The sequence below is a fragment of the Phycomyces blakesleeanus genome, assembly GCF_001638985.1.
Source record: "Phycomyces blakesleeanus NRRL 1555(-) unplaced genomic scaffold PHYBLscaffold_18, whole genome shotgun sequence".
Classification (NCBI taxonomy): Eukaryota; Fungi; Mucoromycota; class Mucoromycetes; order Mucorales; family Phycomycetaceae; genus Phycomyces; species Phycomyces blakesleeanus.
Window position 1 is genome coordinate 889,817 of NW_017265151.1, and position 27,277 is coordinate 917,093.

The 27,277-nt window shown below is 34.1% G+C and overlaps 4 protein-coding genes across 4 annotated transcripts; 1 reads left to right on the plus strand and 3 right to left on the minus strand.

Annotated features, from left to right (window-relative positions):
* Positions 1-83: 83 nt before the first annotated feature.
* Positions 84-1,838, plus strand: PHYBLDRAFT_24309 (hypothetical protein; the record flags this gene model as incomplete). Its single annotated transcript, XM_018439837.1, has 7 exons — positions 84-177; positions 550-653; positions 717-769; positions 892-1,075; positions 1,174-1,291; positions 1,429-1,594; positions 1,679-1,838. 7 exons carry the CDS (start codon positions 84-86, stop codon positions 1,836-1,838), a joined length of 879 nt encoding a protein of 292 aa, XP_018288687.1.
* A 593-nt stretch (positions 1,839-2,431) lies between these two features.
* PHYBLDRAFT_148565 (hypothetical protein) lies at positions 2,432-4,841 on the minus strand (the record flags this gene model as incomplete). Its single annotated transcript, XM_018432109.1, has 6 exons — positions 2,432-3,055; positions 3,121-3,570; positions 3,682-3,752; positions 3,970-4,355; positions 4,432-4,545; positions 4,645-4,841. 6 exons carry the CDS (start codon positions 4,839-4,841, stop codon positions 2,432-2,434), a joined length of 1,842 nt encoding a protein of 613 aa, XP_018288688.1.
* Positions 4,842-14,572: 9,731 nt separating this feature from the next.
* Positions 14,573-15,085, minus strand: PHYBLDRAFT_69513 (hypothetical protein; the record flags this gene model as incomplete). The annotated part of the gene is made up of 1 exon (XM_018442106.1): positions 14,573-15,085. The coding sequence occupies one exon, from the start codon at positions 15,083-15,085 to the stop codon at positions 14,573-14,575; it is 513 nt and encodes a 170-aa protein (XP_018288689.1).
* Positions 15,086-15,437: 352 nt separating this feature from the next.
* Positions 15,438-19,898, minus strand: PHYBLDRAFT_69512 (hypothetical protein; the record flags this gene model as incomplete). Its single annotated transcript, XM_018442105.1, has 6 exons — positions 15,438-15,871; positions 15,942-16,164; positions 16,234-16,526; positions 16,728-17,682; positions 17,743-19,093; positions 19,789-19,898. 6 exons carry the CDS (start codon positions 19,896-19,898, stop codon positions 15,438-15,440), a joined length of 3,366 nt encoding a protein of 1,121 aa, XP_018288690.1.
* Positions 19,899-27,277: the final 7,379 nt, after the last annotated feature.

The window sequence follows — 27,277 nt, forward strand, 5'->3', positions numbered from 1 at the left end:
TATTATTCTCAATTTCAATACACCATAATTTCTCTCTCTCTCTCTCTTTTTCTTTCTTTTTCTTTTGACCACCCAGAAATATTATGGCTGCCAAGGAAAGTCAGGGATTTGCTATTCCCAAGCTTGCTCAGGATTTGATCGCTGGTACAGCTGGTGGTTGGGCTCAGGTTGTAGTTGGTAAGAGACGATAGATACATATAATATTCTTGTAACAATCATTATCATTATCTTTGTTTCAAAACTATGATAATTCCTACTTTTATTCGTCTATTATGCTATCATATATATATATATATATATATGTGTGTGTGTGTGTGTGTGTGGGGTATTGTCAGCATGAGTCATCCTGATAATACATTACATATATATTTTAACTGGTTTTCTTGATTGATGGTTTTTATATTATTATTATTATTATTAAGAGAAGTTTTATAAACACAATTTGTTTTTCCGATCTTTTTATTATCATTATTTTTTATATATAAAATCTTTATTTTAAAAAAAATCATATATATATACATACAATTCAACTAATCAAACAATTAATAGGACATCCATTTGATACACTCAAGGTCCGTCTCCAGACACAACCCTCGCCACCTATCTACAAGAATGCGATGGACTGTTTTAGATCTCTTGTCAAGCAAGAAGGCGTATGTACAACCTATTAAACGAATATATATAGATATATAGATAGATTTGCTCATATATTTTAGCCCAAAGGTCTTTATCGCGGAGTAGCATCTCCTTTGGCTGGTATTGGTTTCTGGTAAAGCATCAAAATCAGATCGTTGTTTATAATTCCAACATAATCTAATCTAATCTCAATCATTATCATTATAATATCTTGTATATGTATTGGTGTGCACTAACACTTGTAAAAAAAAAAAGTAATGCTGTGGTTTTCATGTGCAATGGTGAATTCAGACGTATGTTGCAGGGAAATGATCCCAACAAGACCCTCTCTCTCCTCGAAATTGGAATTGCCGGAAGCATGGCTGGTACTGTCATGGCATTTTTCAACTGTCCTATCGAACTTCTCAAGGTCAAATTGCAGACTCAGGATCCCAGAGGTGTTGTTAATGCCATGGGAAAGTTAGAAGCCCCCGTAAGTCAAGACATCTATTTCTTTTGTTTGTGTATGGACAAGTGAGACTTATAGAATGGTATCAGTACAAGGGTGTGATTGATTGTGGTATCAGAACTGTACGTGAACATGGTGCCAAGGGTATTTACCGTGGTTTGGGTATCACTCTCTTGCGTGATTCCCCTAGTTATGGATTTTACTTTGGTAAGTCAAATTAGGGATTTATTATCAATAGGCTGTGTATATGCGTGTGTAACAAATACATACATAAAAAGATATTTGTTAAATTTGAAATTCACTTATTCATTCATTCATTCATTAATTTTGATATCATCATCAAGTGACTTATGAGGGACTTAAGCGTGTCTTCAAATCTTTGAAATCTGATCCCAATGCTGAATTGAGCACCACTGATCTGTTGGTAGCCGGTGGTCTTGCTGGGTTTGGTGCCTGGATTCCAGCCTATCCTCAAGATGTTCTCAAGAGTCGTATCCAAAACGAAGCCAAGTAAGTACTTATATATATATATATATATTGAATTGACTATGTAGTATATCCATGTATTAACCATATCTTTCTTTTCTCAATTAGATCTCAGACTATCGTACAAGCCTTCCGTAATGTGATGAAGCAGAGTGGTTTCAAGGCCTTCTTCAACGGTGTTGGTCCCACAATGGCCAGAGCTTTCCCTGCAAATGCCGCAACTTTCTTTGCCTATGAAATGGCAATGAAGGCCATGGACAACCAATAAGAAAAAGAAAAAGAAAAAAAATTGTCTTATATACTTCTTTACTTATTCTTATCCCATACACTTCTTTATAGACGAATTATCTTTCTTTTTCTCTCTGTTTCTTTTTTTTTTCTATAATTTTTGTTTGTTTGTTTGATTGTTTGATTGTTTTATAATACACTTCTTTTTTTTAAATATATATATATATATATATATGTAAATGTAAATGTAAATGTAAAATGAATATCTTTCTGTGTGTTTTGATTTTGTTATGTATTTATTTATTTAAATATTTAATTAATTATTAATTTTTTTTGAAAATAATAATAAGAACGAAAGAAAGAAAGAAAGAAGAAGTAGGAAGAAGAAGTAAAAATATGTATAGAAAATAAAATAAAATAAAATAAAATAAAATAAAATAAAATAAAGGGATATTAAAAATAATAATCAAGTAAAACAAGTAAATAAATAAATAATTAAAGAGGAGGAGGGGTTGTGTTGTGTTGGGGGGGTTTTTTTTTTGAAAGAAAGGATTAAGGTATACAAATTATTCAAAGAAAGATAATAAAACAACAACAATAATAATAGTAGTAGTAGTAGTAATTTCAATTAATTTAATGTTCGTAGTGAGGAATGATACCAGGAATACCATACTGCTGTACACAGGCCATTGCACCAATCAGACATACCATGATAAGTGAGTGAATGATTGTGCGGCGAAGGATCCTGCCTTCCTGACCCTGGAGTCCGATCGTAGACACACCGGTTGTCAAGTTCTGGGGTGAGATCATCTTGGATGTAATGGCACCGCTAGAGTTGGTAGCAGCCATCAAGACTGCCGACAGACCGATCTCACGAGCTGCGACTACCTGCAGGTTACCGAACAGAGAGTTGGCCGAGGTGTCACTGCCGGACAAGAAGCAGCCCAGCCAGCCCAGCCAGGCAGACAAGAAGGGGAAGGCCTTGCCGACCGAAGCAAGTGTGAGACCGATAGAGTAGACAATACCCGAGTAGTTGAAGAGGTAGGCAAAGGCCATAATGAACGATACGGTCAGGACAGGCATGTGGAGCTGTCTGTAGGTGGCCTTGAGAGCATGGTAGAATACGCGAGGGTGGGCACCGTACCAAAGGACAATGGCTGCAAAGGGGAAAAAGGAAATTAAGATAGCAGTTCCGGTGGCAAGTGGCTGGAATGTCCAGATTGCGGCATAAGGTTTTCCGTACAAAGTCAACCAAACCTATATAATTTGTTATAAGATTAATAAATATTTACAACTAACAAGTCTTAGTTGATTATACTTACTCTTTGGTCAAGCTGGGGCCAATGGACGAGCACTTGTCCCTTTTCAGAAACCTTGGCAAAGGACCAGATGATGACGATAACGACAATGATAATCCAAGGGCTCCAGGCCAAAAGGGTTTCTCTGAAGGTAGGCTTGACATAGGACATCACATTCTCGGTTGTCTCGATCTCTTGCTTGTTGACTTCGCCAACAGCCTTTTCGGTAGTGTTGGGGGCAGCAGAAATACCGCTGCTGATGCTCAAGGGACGGTCGTGGTTCTCAGCCGGTGCGGGTGCAACACCTGCAGAGGCCTCGATATCACCTTGGGTGCGCATCTTTCCGACAGTAGCCTCGTACTCGGCACGATAAGGGGGTTTCCAGAACTGAACAAAGATAATCAAGGAAAGCAGAGAGATCAAACCAGCAATAAGATCTGGCAATTCAGGACCGACCAAGTTGGCAAAGACGGCCTATTATTATTTATTACAAATCAAAAAAATACACATTAATATTTAAACACACACACACACACACACACAAAGATATATATATATATATGTGTGTGTGTATAGGATTCTTACCTGAATAACAGAGAAAGAGATACCAGCAACAGCAGCAGCAGGCCAGCACTCCATGATACCAGCACGGAAGCCTAGATTAAGCAAGCATGATAATATTAATAACTGTAAATAAATGTATATATATATATATATATATATATGTTAAAGGGGGGGGGGGGGGGGGGGGGGATGTTCCAACACCACATGTGTGTGTGTGTCATCATATGTATCATCATGATACCTTGTTATTGTTGCTGTTATGTATATATATATATATATAATAAAAATCAAAAAGTTTATATGTATTACCTGCATAGAAACCAAGAGCATAAAGGGGCAAGAACAAACTAAGCAGGGGAAGCTGACGACCCATCATTGCCGAAAGATCCATGACGTCCAGACCGGTGAGAGAAGCAAGGGTTGTGACAGGAATACCAAGAGCACCAAAGGCAACTGGGGTAGTGTCAAAGATGAGAGTAAAGACAAGTGCATCTGCGGGTTCAAAACCAAGCGAGACCATGAGGGATGAGCAAATGGCACCAGGGGTACCAAAGCCAGCAACACCTTCCAGAAGAGCACCGAAACTGAAGCCGACAATGAGCAAAAGGATGCGAGTATCTGGAGGAGTGTTGGTGATCATCCAGCGCCTGAAGATATCAAAGATTCCTGATTCTACCGATACATTATAAATGAACCTAAGATAATAAAGAGGGGACAAAATTAGTATAAAACAGAAATCAAAGAGCTTTTAATAGTGTATTGTAATCTTACATTGCATTGACCACGATCCACATAATTGGCCAGTTTGCAAAGACAATGCCATTTCCAATAGCCTGGAATGCCTGTTGAGCGGGCATGTGCCAAGCAAATATAGATATAAAGATACTATATCGAGAAAGAAGTAAGGGGGGGTTTAGTTGATACTTGTTTCTTGCGGTTGTTGCTTTGTTCATACAACATATTAATAATAATTGATTGGCTTACCAGATGATAAGACCACAAAAGGATGCTATGTAGGCCGGTACACGGAATACACCCAACAGAACCAGGACAAGCAAGAGAGGGATCAAACCGACAAAGAATGATCCGACTAAGCTCCCTCCGATAGGGCTTAGTTCTTGAATGAACATATTTTGTTCGTAGACATACGCCGGAATCTCAGGTATGTCGAATGCCACCATTAAATGAAGATGATGTGTGTTGTATGTATGGTGTTTGTGGTGTAAAGGTAAAGGTAAAGGTAAAGGTGAATGTGAGTGATGCTTTTTTGGTTTCGAATAATTGGGATTTTGAAGTTGGGATTTGTGGTATATATATATATATTTATGAATTTTTTTTTGGGTTGTTGAATTCTATTTGACTATTTGACTATTTGACTATTTGGCTATCTGGCTATCTATCAATATATGGTTCAAGATCAACTATATTTCTCTTTTTGTCTTTACCATTTGATTCTCCTTCTATACAATTTTTTTTTCTTTGTGTTTTTTCTCATGGTGTTGTTTGGCAGTCTACAATTTAGAATATTCTTTACATAATACTACCACAAATTGCCTGCTTTTGGTCATTTTGAATACAAAGTCTTCTTTCTCTTTTGAAAGAAAGAAAAAGTATATATTCCCTCATGATCCCGTTTGTCAAACAGTTTCCCGATTTTGATCTTGTGTAGCTCTCTCATCAGCACAGAGTGTACAAAGAGTTTGTATATCAATATATATATTGTCGACTGTGCTTCTCACGCAATAGTTAGATTCGCCGATAAAATAGTACAACCAAAGAAAAAGAAGAAAAAAAGAAAAGAAAGGAGACCTATTGTGGAGGTCGATATTTTCCCCACACACACAGACTATCGTAGTTTTGATTAGGTTATTCTCGGTAGCCCTCTTGTTTTGGTTGTACTATTGAAATGTCACAAATGTCTTTCTTTTTGAGCATTGAATATTTATATTCTATCGAATGTATCTTTATTCTGTTTTTATAAAGACCATTAAAATCTATTAAGGATCCAGGTGTAAGTTATGGCTGTGAAACATCTCTTTCTCTCTTTGTTTCGAGAACAAGTTTTTTTTTATTTTTTGTATCCATGCACAGGAAAATGGGGGAATAAAAAGGTGGGGAATAACTCCTACCAGTATATGGTAAGATGGTACGATCAATTGAGTTCAAATACCTAGTAGTAATAGTAATAGTAGTTGTATTAGCAGCAAAAAAAATAATACTATCCGTATCTATAGATACACCTATAGATAGATATACAAGCCATATGGCCTGCCTTTAGGATAATGATATTTCACTCTTTTTCTTTTTTCTATTATAGACCAATGTATCAGTATTACTAGGCTGTACTCTAAATAGACTTTATCCTGCCACTAATTTTCTCACTCAATGTCTGTACATATTCTAGGCTATATTGCTACACTACACTACAATACACTCCACTACACAAACCCTGTCTGTCTTTTAAATATTTTACTATTTTGTATAGTGAGATAAGGTTTGTGGGATATCGCTTAATTGAACCAACTAAAATACATACATAAAAAAAACACCCCCCCCCCCCTTTTTTTTTTCCTTTCCTCCCTTCTCTCCCCGCCAGATATCGCAAATCTGGGGGGGTTGAACAAAAACAAAAAACAAAAAACAAACCAACCAAAGAAAAGAAAGTACAAGGGATCGTAAAAAAAAAGCAAATCAAATCAGTGAATCCGAAAAAGAAGTGTATTGTATATCCAATCATTTTTTTCTTGTAACCAAACCACATCCGCGTTTTCCCGCCCAACCTAATCCTAAACACTTCCTACTATTCTCCCTCGCATAAAACAACAAGGCCAGAAAAGAATCTCACAAATCATTAATAAATAAATATATATATAAAAAGTCATTTCATATATACTATATAGTATGTCTTTGTCAAAAACAAAAAGAAGTGTTAATGACGCGAATCTAATGCAGTCTGAAAGAGTTTCCAGATCAATTTTGATATCTCTACACTTTCTTGCTTCTTTTACTTTCTATTATATATAAATATATATATAGTTATCCTACCCAGAGTGCAAGAGAAAGCAAAATAGTGATCCAGCTTCATGCCTTAAACGGAATGTAATCCAAAGTGTCACCATGGAGAATCGAGTTCTCCCCACACGGCTGACAATAGAATCATTTTATTTATTTATTTAAAATATTAAATAATTATTAATAAGGAACAGTAACAAAAAAAAAGTGGAGTAAAAGATACCAATACAATTTTGTCTATGTAATAGAACGAACCCAACCTACACAATACAATATATTACAAATACCCCACAATCCTTTTTGCTTGTGCACCAAAAAAAAACTACTAGGATTTTTATTTAATTTCTCTCTCTCTCTCTCTCTTATTGGTTTCTAGTAGCAAACCAACCAAGGATATTCAATTACTGTTCTACTAGCAGACCAAAAATATTACAAATATTCTTGTCTTTATGCATTTACCTAAAGAAAGAAATAATGAGATTTAGACAAGATATGATGTGATGTGATTTGATATGGTGGGAAATAATAAACTGAAACTAATTGATTTCTTTTATAAATATAAATATAAATATATATAAGTACATTTAACAAACATTGGTTGGTTAGTTGGTTAGTTGGTTAGAGACGTGTGTAATTGTGTCCCTTTCTTCAATTGCTAGTAATAATGGGGGTGGAAAATTTTATGTGCTGATAAAATATTTATATACATATATGTGTTCATTTATATGTATATAGGCATTTATATATAAAATTATATATTTATGGAAGTAAAGATGGTTTCGGACTGCGCTTTGTAGAATAATAATGATGTCTTCTTTTGGTGATTTAAAAATGTACTATATAGATTTGATCTGAGAAAAAAATAGAAAGAGAAACATATGGGATTTCCCAGTTTGAACCGCTTACCTTTTATAGATTATTGTGAGCCCTATTACTATCATGGTAGCACCATGACCCTTTTTTTTTCTTTACATATATATATATATATAAATTCCATCAAGAGATTGGGTGTGTATCAAGCTTAAAGAAATAAATTCGATATTCTAAATATTGGTAAGCTGGGCATATATAATGAAACACCGATACAAATATGAATAGTCGTTGTTTTAAAATCCCAAAAAATAACAATTTGATTTCTTAAATATTTCATAAGAAATTATGATCTTTTCCTATCCAATTGACAAGCGTCAACTCTTGTGTTTTTGGTTGATAGTGATAGTAATAGGGATAGATAAAGCTTTGGTTGATTTTTCTGGCTGGCAAACAGATTTTTTTTATGAAAACACTTGAAGATTATTATACAGAATATTGTGTATATAGTTTGATTTGACACAACTGCAAAACTCAATTATTATTATTATTGTTATTTTTACTCATTCAAGATCATAATAATTTATTGAACTTGGTACGATAAACATCTTTCCCTCATCTCCAATTCTTTTGTATACAGTAGAAAACTTGATAATTTTTTTGTCAATTTGTTTATTGAGTATTTCAAAAGAACAACAATTTGTAAAAAAAACGAAATTTTGGTGATATTACAATGACCATAAAAATAAAGTTGTGTTAAAGTAAGATACAAGTAACAAATATTGTACAAGCAAAAAAGTCGAATACATACCTAGCTACCTATTAAGATACACATACATTCTTTCTAATATTTCACTTTATAAATTGGCTTAAAATGTTATAGATCAGAAAAAAAAAATTTCAAAGGTGTACAGTTACTACCAATATTCATGGGCTGATGTATCACAGGATGCTTTTGTACAGTATCCAGACACACAAGTAAAAAAAAATAAGAGGCATTAAATTTCGGTTTCCATGCTTTACTGATTTATTTATTTATTTATAAATACAAAACTCAAATATAAGCATAAACTTCAAAGATAAGACAATACTAAAATAAATAAAGCAAAACAAAAAAAAAGAAAGTTTTTGGTGCATGTGTTAACAAAATAACTTACCAAAATCAAGTATAATACTTTTCTTGCTTTAATAAAAGAGAGAGAGAGAAAATAAATGATAGATGATGTTAATTATTAACTTGTGCATATGTACACCAAAAGGAAGAAAGAAAGAAAGAAATAAAAACTAAGCTATAATTGATTAGTATCAATACAAGAAAGAAAGAAAGAAAAGAACGTCTTCTGGAAATGTGTACTTCTTTCGTCAGAATATTCAGTTTTTTTTTAAAAAAAAATTGTGGAGGGAATAGTGGGGTTTAAGTGGGGAGATATATTGTTACGCTCTTGGTATGACCAAGAACACAGCAATAGGTTATCTATAGTTGTATCAAGAATACTTACAACATATATAAAGAAAAGGCAATGGATCCAATTAACAAAAAAAAATTATTGGTTACAGTTTCGTAGATTTCAGATTTATGTTACTCAGCTTGGAGCTGGCGGGAGAAGGTGGAGAAAGATCAAAAAAGGGGGGATAAAAAGAAAATAGATGCATTAGATCTGATTGGTCAGGCAAATCCAAGTGGAGGAGATTTCCTTTTTATTTTCAAGCCTTGGCGATGGTAAGGCAAATACAACGTAGGACAGGTACAGGTACAAAAGTATATGAATATAAATAAACCAAAATCACCATAGAAGCAAAAAGGAAAAGAGAGGAGTATATATTTTTACTTGATTTATTTACAGAACAAAGGTTTCTTTGAGATTTTAGTCTCAATTGAGAGGGTCAAACAAGAAAAAGTCAACAAACCTTGATAAGACATTTCTTAGTGTTTTTTCTTGTTTTTTCTTGTTTTTTTTTTTTAAAAGAAAGCATAAAAGTGGAGTGTGGTTTCGCCAACTGTTACTCGTTATAGTCTATTGTGCTTTCCAACAAACGTATGTCTTTTTCCTTCCTCTTCTTCGTCTTTATTCAAATCAAATCAAATCAAATCAACTCAACTCAATTCAATTCATTGTACAAGGGCCTTAAAAAGAAATATATTCAAATCATTTATGTTAAATTGTGCTTGATTGCTCCACTATTCTAATTTATATATAGTATGATATATATATATAAAGCGTGTAAAGTTCAATATAAGAAATACTCTAATAATACATATAATACGTGTAATTTTTTTGTATTATTATTATTGCTGTTGTTGCTGTTGCTGTTGCTGTTTTGAATTTATAATTGATCCGATACTCGGGGCACTACAATAACAAAAGTAAGAGAATGGAAGGCAGAGTGGAGACTTTTCCGAGGAATAAAAATGTAAGGTTTGTTGTGGTATAGTGCTTCAAGGCAAACCAGATCAAAGAAAACAGTGTTTAACAAAATACATTTTACAAACACATAAAACAGAAAACATAACATAGAAATACAAAGGATGTCTATTTTTTTTTAAAATAATAATAATAATAATTCCTTATCCTAAGAGAGACACCAAGTAGTAATTCTCTTCATTATTGATCTTTATTTCAAACGTGATGTGATCTATAGCTATAATCATAAAAAAAGAATAAAAACATGGCTTCAATTAGTGTTTATATTTAGGTTACTCGATGTCTATAGCTGTACCTTGTAATTGCAAATATATTGATAATATATTTTGTATACATATATCTATTAAACAAAAAAAAAGCCCTTCGCCTCTTATGTAGTTCTTGTACTTGTCAGTAAGAAACTGACAGCACTGACACGTTTTTGAATACCTTTTTTTAAAAGTACATGAAGAATCTTGTAAATATTTTCTCTAATTCCTTCTATCTCTTTCTCTCTCAGTCTATTTATTTATTCTTATCTTTATCTAAACATGTAACTCCAACCACCCAATCAAACTTACCATTTTGTCGTTTCTAATTGTTTTTTTTTACTTTACAATATTCTTGCCTTTTTGAATCAAAGTGCTCAACAAGTTCCACATCTTGTGTGTGTGTGTGTGTGTGTGTGTGTGTATGTCATACAGAGGTATATATTGCATCACTTCTGGACTAAATACTTTTTATAGAATAAGGAAAAAAAGGGGAGGTCGTGTTATTTGATATTAGTGTTTTTATATATATATATGTGTGTGTGTGTGTATTTTTGTTCCAATATTTTATTTTATAAACTCGTTTGATTTTTATATATTTCAAGTCTCTTTTTTTTTGTGACGCTCAGCACAATTATCAGATCGTTTCTGTATATTTGTTTAGAATTACTATATTATTATTTTGCTTAGCACTTGTTTTTTCTTTCTATTGACTGACTGATTGGTTCGTAATTCCATAGTATTGCTTGATAATCAGTACTGCGCCTTTTTGAAAAAAAAAAGAAGATCAAATAATTGAATGTGAACAATAACCGAGATATAACTCCACACTATACTGATTAGATAGATAGATGGTCGGATGTGGGGTATATGGTAGCACGTTTCATAAAATTCACTGTCTAAACTGTGGGGAGTGGGGTTGGAACTCTGCAATAGTGGAGAAAAACACCATACGATATTAAAGATTAATGTGGAGATACTACTATGCTTGAATTTTCTTTATTTGGAATATTTTTGAAAAGAAAAAAAAAGTCAAAGGGATGTTTTTATTAAAACACGTAGTTTTCTTTTATATATATATTATATTTTTATCAAACATAGTGTTAGCTATAGTTCTATTCTTGCAGTAAAAAAAACAAATAAATATTGATGTACTTGGCCAAAATAGTATTGCTTTTCATTCTTTGAAGCAGAAAAAACAAAGAAGTATTGCAGATTATCGAAATATTATACCATAGGCTCGGTTATCACAAAGATAAACACGGTTACACCATAGAGACCATTTTCTTTACAAGGTTGCAAAGTAACAGCTAACTAACCATCGGTCTTTAACCTCTCTCTCTGTGTCTGTGTGCTTGTTGCGTAAAGAAGAAATATAAAGAAAGAAAGAAAGAAAGAAAGAAAAGGATCATAAAAGTAATAAATCAAAAATTACAAATGTATGAGCTTGTTACAGCCCAGTGACAGTCAATGTTTTTCTCAAGCTTATTCATCATTGTGTCCAAAGATTACAACTTATTTCACAATGATCGGAACACGCCTAGTGATGCAGTCAGTCAGATGTAATCTTATATTCAGACCAAGGCTATTATTATTATTATTATATTTTGCCATGCCTTGCCTTGTTTTCTAATTATCTCCTGATTTCCCTTCTAAAACAGTAAAGGGATCCCTTGCAATAAAATCCCGTGAGTTTTCTACCCTTAGTTAGCGTATTTCCCAGGCATGTAATTATGTACATAAGCTGAACTCGAGATAGTTATTTCGGCTCCGAATTTTCCCTCTTTTTTTTTTGTCTCTCTCTCTCTGGGTTTGGTTTTATCGGCTGGTTGTAATTTCTTATAAGACTAAAATAATAATAATAAAAATAATAGTAATTCAAATACCCAACAACTAGGCCAACAGAGCTCTGTAGCAGAATGATAGTGGTACACTAGAGAGAACTTGCACCTACAACTATCGCTTCTTTTAGATCCTCATTCACATGGCCCTTCAAAATTCAAAACAAGCATCTTCTAGATTCTACTCCCACATTCCCATACCGCACTGTATTATATGTATGTTATGTTATGTTGTATACATGTATATTTATATATTTATATACATCTATAGATCTATAAATTTATTTATAAGCTTAGAGTTTACCAGAGTGGTCATCAAACCATAATTGGAAACAAACACAGTTTATACTCTCACACACACAGAGAAAGAAAAAGAGATAGCCAATAACCACTGTACACCTTACTCTAATTAGAAATCCTCCAAGATTTCAAATCCCAATATTCAGTAAATCAGTAAACCTCTTTCTCATTTCTTTTTTGTTAAAAGATATACAAATAAATTGCAATTTACCCCATGACTATACCCCATCAAGATGGTCAAAAAAAGAAAAGCCTGTAATTCAAAAAATAAGAATACAATATGACTCCCCCCAAACTTTCAACATCAGGACTAATAAAGGATAATTACTCTACAAGATCAAGAAAAATATAAACTATTGAAGCAAGATCTAAATAACCATAATAGTTCAATGACATAATATGGTATTGTACATAGAAGAATAACAGTGTTTGCTCTATCATAATCTGATGTGGTGTATAATAAACTTCTTTCGTTATTTATGAAAATAAAAACAAAACAGGGTAGGATATTATACAAGGCCTAGAAATTGAAAACAACAACTGAAAAAATAGTAATATATTGGTAAAACAAAATAAACGGATTAATGTAATCAGTGCAAATAAATAAATAAAAACTTAAACAAACAACCGTGGTATATAAAACCTCGGCCTCATTTTTGGTGATAAAAAAAACACCTGCCATGGTAATTATGTGTTAAGAATGTTTAATACTACAAAATATCATGATATAGTCAGCTTATAAAATTGAATAATCACACTTTGCTAATCTTTACATCGCAACTATGATAATAATCATAAGGAAAATTAGCCGTCTATTTCATCTTAAAGTACCATAAATCATGTATTTCAGATTTTCTTTAAAGGTCTTGAAAAATAACTTGCGCATAGAAGAAAGGTACAATTGACTGGTATAATTTCTTTTGAGATTTTTTCTTTCAAAAAGAAATGCTCAAATTTGCCTGTACTTATTATTATAGAGCACCCACCCACACACACATGTAATATACATAAGTATACATATTGCAAATATTAAAGTAAAAATCAACTTAATATCTATTATTAATTTTTATATATATATATTGTATCCAAGTAAAATAGATTTTATGTTTGCTTCAATTCCAAGTGATTTTTATTTCTTTGTTTTTTAGTAAAAATAGAGCTACATTTCGCATTCTTCAGTTACTGGATTTGAGGGAGATGCTCAGAAAAAAAAAACATCTTTGTGTCACCTAACAACAAAATGGAAAAATAAGGTTTAAACCCAGACAATATACTGTTTTTAGATTTCAATATTATCCACTTTTTTTTATACCAAATACTACAAAATTCAATACAGTTGACTTTACTGTGAGAACCACAAGAAAGAGAAAGAGAAAGAGATAAATAAAATAGAGTAGATTATATTAATGAACGCCAATAGTACGGTGGGAATTCATATAAAGATTTTCTGTTCAAATATATATATATATATGTATGTATGTATATTTTTTTAATGAAAAGGATTTCAGAGAACATTCAAGTTATTTAAAAATTGTTTCGAATCATTAAATACTTACTGAGGATTGAATTATACTCAATAGAGCTTTGGGAATTTTGAAACGTTGTGATTTCTGTAGAAAATTTTCACCAAAAAAGTAATTCATTAGAATGCGATCCACAGCCTTCAAGAAAAAAGAAAAAGAAATTTTCTTTGAGCCGAAAAAGAAACATATTTCTTTCTCTCTTTTCTGGAATGTAGTATTTTGTTGTTGTTGTTGACCACCTAAAGAGAGAGAGTATGTATGTATATATGTAACAAATAGTCGAATCTGGTCTTGTTCCACCAATGATCCTGATTTCTTAGCTTAACCAAAATATATCCAAGTAATCCAGGTTATACATGAAAAGCATGTCTCATCGATGAGAATTATCTTTCCATATTTACAAAACATTACTCTTTCTCTCTCAATTTTCCAATTTAGTCTTCTTTCTTTGTTGTTGTTGTCGTTGTTTGATGTCTACTTCCTACTTCCCCCAAACCTTTTACCTCTTTCTTTATTTTGTGTCTATTTCCTTATAATTATTATATATTTTTTTCACACAAGTGTCTATCTTGTTGGCTAATATACACCCAAAATAATCCGTACATTATTGTCGATTTGTTTCTTTTTGTGTGTTTTGGTTTTCTTGGTTCAAGTTCGGAAGCAACCGTAGTTTTCTTTAGCCTTCATTAATATTTACTTGTATCCGGGAGTTGTCGATCTTCGGATGTCACTTTGTTGAACAAATGAAAATATCTCTAGTCGTCGATAATATGTGACGCCAACATTTTTCCAGGAGCACTCTCGTCGTTGAGTAGATCTTGGATTTTGATAGTCTTTGAATTTTCTGTAAATAGTTGTCCGGCGATGATAAAGTCTTCTTTGGTAACCGTAGCCATTCGACCCTCGTGAAGGGTCGATAGCTCTTTTGGAGACAGAGGATGATTGTGATACTTTTCTTTCTCGTGAAGGCTTTTCAAAAGATAGTACTTTTGCTCCTTCTTTCTAAAAGAAAATCTCAGCAAGTACGGGCAGCCAACCCGGCAAGTCTGAGTGATTCGTTTAGCTTTCTCGTCTCCATCACGCCTTGTTTTGTATGCGCCTCCCTTGGCGCACTTGAGATGTAGAATTGGAACCTGACTTCTGGCAGTGACAAGAACAAAGTTGTTTTCAATGGCATAGGCTTTCATTACATTAACAACCTCATCTTTGTTTTTCATTCCGTCTTTTGGAAATGCGGACGAGGCACTCACAGCTGGGTAGAAATTCATCCTGGTTAGAAGATAGGTTTAATACAAAAAAAAAGTTTGGTTGCTTTTTTATTGACTTGGTGGTATATATCTATATATATATATTGATAATGCAGTATTTCTTTATAGTATATTACTACTATTATTATTATTATTATGTTCTTGTGGTGGAAGAAGGAGAGAGGAAAGTGAATACAGGGGGAAAGGGAGTGCCTTTATTTCCCACAAAAAATGGGCAGTCACTCTTTTTAAAAAAAAAGAAATGATAATATTAATTAATAAATTAAAAATTCATAAGCATTGGTACTTTACAATGATATTTACCCCCCAGAGCTACAACGTAGCTGCCAAATCGTCTCTTCGTGTACAGAATTTAGATGTTATTTTTTGTATAATGTTTAGCAGTTATTTGGCTGACGTTGTAAAAAGGAGGTAGCGCGGCACCAAACATAACTGAGCTTAGGCCTACCAGCGCAATGGCGAGAGCTGAAAGTCCATCTCTCGGCTTACTTGCACATCGATTCTTGACAGTTATGCACCGAGGATTGATACAAAGGAAGATGCCTTTGTTGACTTTGTAACTTCCTTCCTTTTCGCCAAGAATCCTAGGATTTGTTAAAAGCGAAAAGCAGAATATACACGTTTGGGAGGTCTTGCACTCATTCGTGATGTAGACAGTAACTGCTTCCCCATGTATCTTCTGCTTCCACTTACCACCATACTTTCTAAAGCCGTTAATTCGAGAACCGGCACCGGTCTCCCGATAACCAATGAAGAGTATCAAGGGCTTTTTAGAAGACGACTTATCTGTTGAGCCAAAAAAAATGCGCGCTAATAAAAATCGAATACAATACTAATATTGGTAACAAATTATTACTCTCTGAATGCTTCAATTTCAATCTCTCTCGCCGACAGAGGTGATGCCGATAACGATGTTGGATTTCTACATGTCTTTTTTGGTTGATGATTTTTGGAGAATTATAGAAATTCCGCAGCCTTCGTCGTTGTTCGCATTTATCACGAACGTTTTTGATGGTCATGCCGATAGAAGTGATTGGGGTCGACTCCATTTCTCTCATTGAATCTTCTATTGACCGGACCTTTTCCCCTTAATCTGTATACTTTCGTCTTTCTAAATATTTTCGTTGCCGAAAATACCCACAGCTAACATCAACATCACTAGTCTTCGTATTTGTAACTGATGGCAAATGTAGGAATGATTCTTCTTCTTTGGATAGATTCAAGCCGATACTGTCTTCATTGGAGACCTTTCTTAACGCGGTGTAATAGTTGAAAAACTTTAGGTGAAATTTCATTCTTTGTAACGACATCGGTATTGATGTTGTCATATTCACCAGGCCATTGTCAGTACCCGCATAGTTAAAGTAACCAGGATTCACAACAGTTCGGTCCTCCGCCTTGGTCACACCTTTGTCACATTTCTCAATTGGACTTCTGCTATCTTAAGGGACATTTTTAACATTATGGAGCTTTGATTTGAAACGAATTGCCATCTGTCGGAAATATAGCTGTTGTCTTTTTTCGGCGAGTTTGTTTCTGATCTTGTTAACCATCAAATAAGATTTATATCTCGATTCTTTATATTTTTCAATCGTCCGGTATAACTGATCCTTGTCATCTGTTGTCCCCCAATTTGATTTACATTCCTTGATTTTCCTTTGGAAGTTACTGTCTTTCAGAAGATCTAGCTCTCTTTTACGGACAGATTCAAGTGTCTTGACTTCTTCTGTTAAGCTCTGAAGCTCAGAAAAAAGAATGTCCTTTGTTTTTCGTCCTTCTTGCATAATGCTCGGGTTTCTTAAAATCCGTGCTTCATATGACTGTTTTGTCCCCTCTTTTACGGTGCCACGGGTTTTTATTTTCGATCCCAATAATCGTACTGTTTTTATTCCTGGTAGACATGTCATCCGATGTGCAAAAGATAGACCATACGATTCACATGCTTTCTGAATCTCTCCCATATCAAATACTGCATTAAATGTGGCATCTTTGTTTTGGCGCGCTTTGTCTTGAGACCCTATCAGCTCATCCCTATTATACCCATAAAATATCATTCTACTATACCCTTTCTTCTCTTGCTGGTTGGTATGTGATGATGGTTCTTCTAACTTTTCTTGATCTATATTCTGGGTCAATAGCTGATATAATGCAACTGAATCCAGGTGTAGTGCACTCAATGACGAGAATAATGTTGAAGGATATAATGCGCGAGTAAACTTTGTATAACGTGCATATTTAAGAACGTCGTTTGCAAAGATACAGAAATACATCTGATACGCAATTACATGATATTGCTTTTTCGGAGGCAAGAACTTCATCAACGTATTGCAGATCAACAAGCATACTGACTTTTCGGTGGTGGTGGCCTCAGGAGACTGATGTTTGGCATCTTCTAAATATACAGGCGTATCATTGCTGAAGACCAAGTGTTTGATTATGGACTTGAGTTGATTCAACCTCCTTTCCGGAACATCACCATCCAAAGTCCCCTCCTCTTCCAGAAAATCTTGCTGTTCTTCCGCGATGTTCAAATCCTGAACAACGAGCTTGTGTTCCACAGAAGCTTCCTTTCTATCATTCAGCATTTGGCTTATCTTCTATAGTAAAATGAAGCATTAGCTGGCAATTTCAAGCCAATAAAAATGTTTTCACCTTACCTTTTTAAAAGTATGCCTTAAATTTGCTAGACGCTGCTTCGCACTATTTATCTTAGTGGCCAACTTTTCTCTTTCTAATCCGCCTGCTTTTTCCTTTCTTTGTACCAACTTTTTCCACTTTTTATCCTCTGCACAACAAACATAACGCGCATGGTTTCTTATATCCTTCTTTTCATGTGGATTCCTTGTTGTTGTAGTCGAGATACGCTTTGAGTCTCTATTGCGGGCAAGATGGTGGCGAAGTAGCACTAGTACCACTTTGTCCAAAAGCTTGTTGATTATCTTTTTGCCGTCCCACATATTCTCGAAGTTGACCAGGTACGTTTCAAGAGCCATCAACATTGCCGACGATGATGCTTTCTCAAGACAGAAGCTCTGTTTATCAAGGCCGGATTCTTTGAAAGAACAAAACAGACTATTCTGCACAGGGTGGGAGTTTAAATTTTCTTCTTTAGCACCACGGGCACCAAAAAAATAACTATGCACAACTTGCAGATGTTGGCTTGTGAAGAGACACTTGAAGTCCGTATCAAATCGTTTAGAGGCAATTAAATCCTTGTCCAATGGCTGGATGGTCTGTTTTGGCTCATTAGTTGTAACAAAAGACAGCAATTTGGCGAGGTTGAATCCAGGAACTTTCTTAATATTGATATCATTGTTGTCAAAGAAGAATTCGCTAGTCCTCAGCTCACTTATTATCATATTCACGAGTGCCGAAAAGCAAAGGGTATAATCTGTCGAGGTAACCATCGAATCTTGTAATCTAGTACACACGAATGTCTTTACAATAGGGGGGAGATCCGATCTGAAGAGGCTGTTTATCTGGACCGTGCACGTTCTCATTTTTTCATACGGCTGTTTATTTGTTGGAGTGGAAGAAGAGTATACTTTAGCTGTGTCTTTTACGACCGAACCTACGACAGCCTCAGCTATTTTGTCGAAGTTTTGAGATACGAACTTCTTCCATTCTTCAACATCTTTTAGCCCAGGGCGGTGCTCCATATGTGAGCGCATTACTTTTCTGTCACACTTGGCAAGTTGTGCTGCGTTCGTTATTATTGCTGCCGGTAGAGTCTTTACATTTAGGAGCTTGTTTTTCAGTTCATTTGTTTTATCTTGAGTTTTAGTTTGCTTGACAAGTTCTTCTACGCGGTCTCTCATCGAAGTAAAGAAGCATTCCTCCAAGTCTTTCACCGGCCCTTCTACACGATTTTTTTTGTTGAAACTTTCTTCTGAAAAGCTTTCGGATAAGGTTCGTTTGGTATTACTTTGTAGAAAGGATGGTGGCAAGGTGTTCACTCCTTGGTAAAAAGTTTCTTGCGGCGTTTTTTTTTCGACGCATTCGATTATTCTTTCTCAAACTTGTGAATATGACGTTTGTTTGTACTATACATTTCAATTATTATATATTTATTCACAATGTGGATTCGTTTTATATTTATGCAGCTAATCTTACCAGCTCAGTGGATATGTGAGTTGCCAAAATACTTTAGGGTAAAGAAAAATAAAACAAAGAGGTAAACATCCAAGACGTAGTTCTGGAGTTGACGTAATCAAAAGTTATAATCAATTGATAAATTGTTCTTCAAGCCGAATATTGGATGAATATTGGGTGAATATGAGCCCCAGTATAAATGACATTCGGCTTATTGAAGAAGTTGTTTAATAAGGTAGTACGTGTAATAAAGGTGTCGAGTTGTGATAGTTTCAAGTTAAAAAAAAGGTAAAAAAAAGGCAAAGTAAGGGCAAAGTAAGGATAAAAAAAAGATCAATTTGTAAACGACTCTGATTGGCTATAATTCTTCCATTGCCACTAGAATTGAGAAAAAGAGTATTTTTATAGGAGAAATGCGCCATAGAATGCGATATATAGAATAACTCGCAAAATAGGTTTTCACGTAATGACAGGGAAAGCTTTATAAGCACAATCTTATCTAATATGTACTTGGACTAATTTTGCACTTTTTTAAAGAAAGGTGTGGTCAGTCATAAATTAGTCTGATTGGCCAAGTTCAAGATGAGCTCGTTTTGCCTTTTTTTTTTAACCTTTTTTCTTGAATTTTTGGTCTGTCCACACCGAGTTTGTGCTGGACTTGCTGAATTCTTTCAGGTTCAGGAAAGTATGACTGCCTGTATTTTGTAGTATATAAACTCATCGGGGGAAAGGGTTTTCGGTCTTTTAAAATAGAGTTTTCGTTTAATTTTATACTTCTTTCCTTTTACATTTTGTGGGGCGGTCAAATGAGATCATTGTATATTTGTACATTTCTTTGTCTATATAATAGAACATAATCCACACCCTCTATAACCATTTGGTATGACACATTTTATTTATAATATTATTTTTTCGCAATCTGTAGCAATCAGCTTTTAGTATATGCATCTAAAGAGAGTATATATATATTATATATATTAAAATTTCTAAAAACAAAGAATCAAGAATATTGATATTTATTCTTAGCCACGATACATTATATATTAATTTATAATTCATGTAATAATTATTGATTATGAATACCAACGTTGCTGTAAAAGCTTTTGATAATTGTTAGGGACCCTAGGAAAAGGAAGATCCAACTGCTCAAAAAAGATAAAATGTCTTTTTTTTTACTGCAGCCCAGTAGTTAACTAATTAATCCAATTGAACTCACAATAAAAAAAAAGATGTGCCCAAGTCTCTTTCCTCACTTCCTTAGTTGGTACCTTATTATTAGCAAATATCAGACTAGGAGACAAAGAGGTATCGAGCTCAGCACCAATGATTTTATGTATTGTGTTTGTTGTAATCCATCTTCTATTTGTTTTGATAGATTATTGGGATTGATATCCATTTAAAAGCCACGCTCTTGTAAGAAAGAAAGAAAAAGAGAGTATCATTAGGACACCAATAAACTGCATTCTTTCCGCAGCTTCCTCTTTCTTTATTTTATCTTAGATAGTTTTATGTGTGGATTCAAGAAGCGATTGAAGGATGATACACCTATTATTTCAAAATTTGCAATAAGAGACGAGGAATTGAAGGTTGATATTTATCTTTCATTGCTATTAGAGTAAAGCATACCATTTTTTTTTTCAAAATGACAAAATTAAATATCTTTATTTTTACTTTACTAAAAGACCAGTAGCAGCAATAGCGTTTTTCACTAAAAGCGGATAGTACTTTAGCAAAACAGATTAATAGACATTTGCAATTAGCCAGGTCACAAACAAATATGGCCAAATGACTTTATATAAATCATATAATACATATTAGGGGTCATCATTCGTAAATAATCGTCGGTAATTAAAAACGGTAATTTTTGGCTAATATGATTGGATAATAATAGTTTCACCTTTTAGAAAAAGTCCATCATGATTTTTAAAGGTGACCTTTTTCGAAAAGGTAGATTCTCTAATTTTCTATTTTCTTTGTTTCTTAAATCAGATCAACGAAAAAAAAATGGATGAAAATTTTATTGTTCTACTAAATAAAACTCTGACTGTATCAAAAGCATCAGATAATTCAAAGAACTTAGTAACATTGAAAACCTTGGAGACTTAAGAGACTTTAGAGAATTAGGAGATTTTAGATGCTATAAGAGTTATAAGGGTTATTCAAGTGAAATAAACAGTAGAGAAGTAGCTAACGATAGTGATCAAATGTCACATCATACAGTAATTGAATTTACACAAGAGAACTTCTGGCTATCAAGACAGCTCTAGAAATTTGAAAAGGGTTTATAACTTTAGACATTTAGATGGTGAAAATGAGTAGTGAATACGTAAATTGATAACAGTATAAAAAGTGCATAAGAAACTTTAGGAAGAAGCACTATCATAAATGTTAGAAGATGAGTATAGAATGTATTAAATAAAGAAAAAAGAAACTAAACAACAAGTGCAGTTATTGCTATTTTATTTAAACCAAGGCTTTCAACTTTTGTATAGATCATTTTCATTTTTGTTTTAGTACAAAATATTTAAACAAACTTGGAAAAACTGTTTTTTCTTCTTAATGCAGTCCAGTTGGGTACCTAAGTATATCTCATTACTATATAAATACAATTATTGGCAGTAATCTGGCTTGCTAAAGAACACCATTGACTCAGAAAAGCAGTATTGGTATAGACATCAATTATTGTCACTCAAATGAAATATGAAAGCAAAGAATTTGTCACTACGTGCTCAGACAAAAGGATGGAATATCCGGTAAGTGTCCCAAGAATTCCATGTCAATTCTCCCTAGTTTTAACAATGATGACTGCGATATGCAATCATTAGATCACCACACATCCATCGTCACCAGAGCAGAGCTCATGCGTAGCTTCTCAGCTAAGTATCTACCAAATCCAATCCATTCAATCTTATCTATCCACAATTAGCAACTGGAAATTGACAACAAGTACCTGATTGATTAGAGAGGGCGTTGAATTGTGATTTATTTCAAAGCTCAACACGTTATCTATCTCTTTCCAATGAAATTAGCACTTTATATTGTCAAAAACAATACACATGTTTAATATATGCTTATATTGATTTAGATGGGGACTGTGCTCTTAAAAAGAATAATGTGTGTCAGAGCAAGGGACCATATATAATGATCCTTAATGTTAAGCATTCTAGACAATTACAAAATTGTGTCAATTAATTAATACTTACTGTGAGCTGGATTACGTCAGCAAACGATCCAGTAACTGTTAAAGATGATCCAATTGCTGGATTACATACCTTTTGTTTCAGAACTTTTTTTGTTTCTTACTTTTATTCTTCAAAATTAATGTAATCCAATCATATCTTTAGTTTAAACTAATTGGTGTCAACATAAAATCTTAAAGAGTTGTTGAATCCCCCTCCCTATTATTCTTCTTTTTTAGGTACCGAAAAGATCATTCAACTAAAGGGTGTAAATAGACAAAGAGGAATCAGTATAGAAAATAAAATAAAGTAAAAATTTTGGGTCAATTGACTGTATTTCTATTCATAATCACATATCTACCTTTCGTTGCCTTGGTTTCGGTCATGAACGAAGAAAAAGACGAAGTGTACGATCGGAACAACTCTAGGCTTAAACAGCTAGAAAAAGAGATAAAGGATTTTAATACGTACGCATTGGGCTGTGATGAATTCATCGAATGGTTAAGAGATTCAAGAGCCTACAATGAGTACAATGAAGATGCATTAGTTAGATGCGCAGAGGTAGATTTTAATAAAATTCATTCGAATATTGGAATCCGTATACATAATCATTTTGCTCACTTTTTATTGATAATAATAATTATGCTAATACTAATTATTATTCTAATGAATTTTTGATTATAATATATATATATATATATATCCCAAGGCTGTTGTGGAAGTTGGAATGACATTTGGTCCCTGGACAGCAACTCATGTCCTTTCCACTATTCTTAATTTCAAATCAAGTTTATCCGAAAAACATCAAAGTAAGTTTTTTTTATTTGAATTACTTAAAAAAAAATGACCTGAACATTGACCTTGATTTTGACACTGACCTTGGCTTTTTTTTACTACAGTAATCATAACTCAATTGAATGACAATATAAAAGCAGCTGTTAGTTCACTTCCGAAGAATTATGCAGAGACACCAATTCAAAGCGAACTGAATCTTAGCGCGACAGATTCCTACAAAAATACAAATGCCTTGACTTCACAGTTTGCATTCCCACAACAATCAATAGAAACACTTAAAAACACGCCCACTCAAAATATCCTGCAGGGACTCAACTCTCCACAACCTGACGAGCCACCGATCTCCCTCAATAGCCCTAGGTCAATATCCCACGCGACTTCACCCCAACAGAACTCACGCGTAGTTCCCCGGCCAAGCAATCCCACATCCATCTCGCCTGGAGCATCTATTTCACCCATTTATCAATCAATGGCCGTACCTTTTCAACATCCCGTCTCTTCTTTTGTCCCTTCTTCTCAACCGGCAGACTTCTCTCAAATTCCGCAACAACAGGTCCAGACTATTCACAATACTCAGGCACAACATATCAACCAATCCTTCCAACCTTACCTCGCACAACAGATTCAGCAACTACTCATTCATAATCAACCTCACACAATGGAACCAGGAATCATCACAAGTCAACCGAATCCAATGCAACAGACACTTCTTAACGCACACCAACATCAAATACAACAAGCTCTTTTGGTCAGCCAACAGAACTTACCCCAGCAGATACAATCTCAGTTTCTCGGTGGACAATCTCAATCACCGCAATTATCACCGCACACAGGAACGTCCCAATCGATGCAAAGTACACTTTTAAGCAATCAAAACACTACGACACTTTTACACTTGACGCAAATACAGCAACAACAACAGCAATTTAATCAATTGAAACAGCAACAACAGCAACAACATTTACAACAACTAAAACAACAGCAACAATCAAAGCAAAATAAGCAGCTACAACAAACTCAAATTCAGCCTATAATGCAACCTTTAATGCGAACTCAAGCGCAAGCTCAGGCACAAGCGCAAGCACAAGCGCAAGCACAAGCACAAGCACAAGCACAAGCACAAGCACAAGCACAAGCACAAGCACAAGCACAAGCACAAGCACAAGCACAGGCACAGGCACAGGCACAGGCACAGGCACAGGCACAGGCACAACAACCTCAACAACAGAGAAATAAACAGAAACAACAGCAAAACCAACAGTTGGCAACTCCTGCTCAATGGGTACAGATGACACTTGACACAAACTTATTAAAGAGTAGTATAAATAATAAGCCAGGGCAAAATACTCGATCTGCCAATTATGCTACTGGATCCCAAGGTGTATCTGCCGTACAGCCAGAGTCGCGTTCACGGACAAGAGGCAAAGCTAATATTAACAATAATGAAGAATACCCATATAATCAAAGAATTGATTATGCGCTAAAACCATTCAAACTGGCCCACAATCAAAAATCGAGTAAATTTGAGTTTGAAAACACCGAAGAATTCCGTAAAAAAATACTTCATGCTTACTATGGATCATCGGATAAGCAAAAAGACTTGCCAGTGGCATTCGTACTAACATCGTGGAGAGAAGACGATTCATCAAACCAAAAAAAGGCGTCAGACACGGACGAGAAGGATAAAAAATGTGAATGGCCACAATGTGTTAACATTACAGTTAACAACCAGAAACCCCCCATAATAAAGGTAAGAGCTATATACACACATATAAATAATCTTATTTGGCTGGAGGGTCTAATCTATTTAACCTTGGTATTCTAGCGTGTAAAGATAGTTTCAAACAACCGGGCTGGGGAATCAGTTACTTCGTATAGCGGAAAGGATTATCCTTGCGATATCACATATTGTCTAAATAACGGACCCAATTCAATCACATTAGTTCAGACTGAGTGCGCTTGTGTAAGTATATTATGGGATTAAACCGAGGATTTTTAAGAAAAGAAGAAAGAACAGAGAAAGAAGCTTACTAGAGGATGTAGTCTTATAGGTTTGCTATTCAAGTTATAGTTCGAAACAATGCCAACCGTATTGTAGAAGCAATATCCACAAGACATCTTGCTATAGATAAAGGAAAAAATAGCATCAATAGATTGCTTGGATCCGTTGCACTTGAAGACGAAAATGACGAGATTTTGATGAGACAAGAGAATGTAAAACTCAACTTGAGATGCCCCATTTCCTTTGTAAGAATAGAACTACCAGTCAAAGGCATCAATTGTCAACACCCAGATGTAAGCAAACAAACAAACAAAATACATAGATATTTGATAGCTTAGATTTGAAGAAGAAAAAGAAAAAGAACTCTATCCATTGCTATATGCACATGCATATATATGTCATTCTTACTTGTCTTTTGGTGTAGTGCTTCGATCTTGCTTCATATCTTGCTACCAATTCAAACAACCTCAAATGGAAATGCCCACACTGTAACAAATATGCTCCGCCAACTGAATTATTACGTGACATGTTTTTTGAGTTTCTTCTCAAAAAGGTTCCAAGAACTGCAAGACAAATCGAGTTCACCGATTCAAGTGATGCATGGGTGGTTTCAGAGGCTGAAGATGAAGATGATTATGCGGAAGACGATGATACTGATGGCGATAAAAATGAAAAGTCCAAAGTACCACCCAAGGAGATCCAGGCTAATGTGATTAGTTTATTGAGTGACGACGAAGATGAAGAAGAACCCCAGAACCATACGAGTCAGAAAAGAGGAAATAGTGTCTCGAATGATACAGAGGAAAGGCGTAAAATGGCACGGACTCTTTAAATACCTATACACACACACATATATATACATACACACCCACACGCATACATACATACAAAACAAATCTGATTCAGGAAATCCTATTAAAGTGTTTGTGGTCCGCAACCATATCTTATGTACACCGATACGGTGCATCTTTTTAACAAGAACCTTATGATAGTAGCAACTTTAGAACTATTTGGATTACACAATGATAGCATCAAGTCTTTAAAATAGGTAATTAGGCTAGGGACAGTCTGTTTCTTTTTTTTTCTAGCATCATTCGTTCTGACAAACAACTCATACTTTCTCAAACCTGGATATAGTTTCTATGTTTCGCACAAAATCAGACCAATTTGATATCAATTTACATTATACACAGTATTTATTATGACCAGTATGTTAATATGATTATATAATTATATTGAAATTTTCCCGAATTCAAGTATTTTTTATTGATATACATTATAACATTAAACAAATAAAGTTGGTCCACACACGTACACACACACATACATACATGTATGCTGAAGTTTTGAAATTGTCTTGAAATTGATTTTAGAAATGTATTTTGGAATTCATGATCAAGTACTGCTGTCAAGAAGTATGCGTATATATCGATTTGTAGTGCATTTATTCTGCTCTGATATCTAAAACTCTTGGATGATTGTTGTCTAAATAAATAATAAAGTAGACGGGAAATTAGAGAGGGTGTCGAGTTATGATAATTTCAAGATGACTAAAAAATAATTATTTGTAAAACCCAATCAAAAATAAGAATAAAGCTCAGACACAGTTATGAATATTATAAGTTGAAAACATTGATACTAAGAAATTTAGAGGAAATAGACCTTAATAAACTTGACTTTCCAAGGCCTATTTTATTAAGTAAGTATGAAGAAGAGGCTACTGGCTATCATACATTTTGTTTTGAAGTGGGAAAAATAAGCCCAATTTTTACTAGAAATTTAGTGAGCATTTGAAGTAAAAAATCAGGGATTACCTAACTTTTGGCTTAAAATGCTCACTAAATGGCCTCCACCATGAAATTTGCAAAACAAGTATTGGAATTTAATTCGCCGCGTAAAATAAAAAATTGCAAACATTTTCAATTCAGGCTCGAAGACACCCTCTCTATTGTTAAAAGACCGGTGTATTTGAGTATTTAATAAACTCCTGACACTTTTGATACAAATACACAACTCATAATGTTGTCGTAAAACTGGCAATTATTTTGTGCTCAACTTGAGAATTTTTGAACAGCTATTTAATAATTACTACAAGATACTCTATAATGGTTTATAGTCGCAATT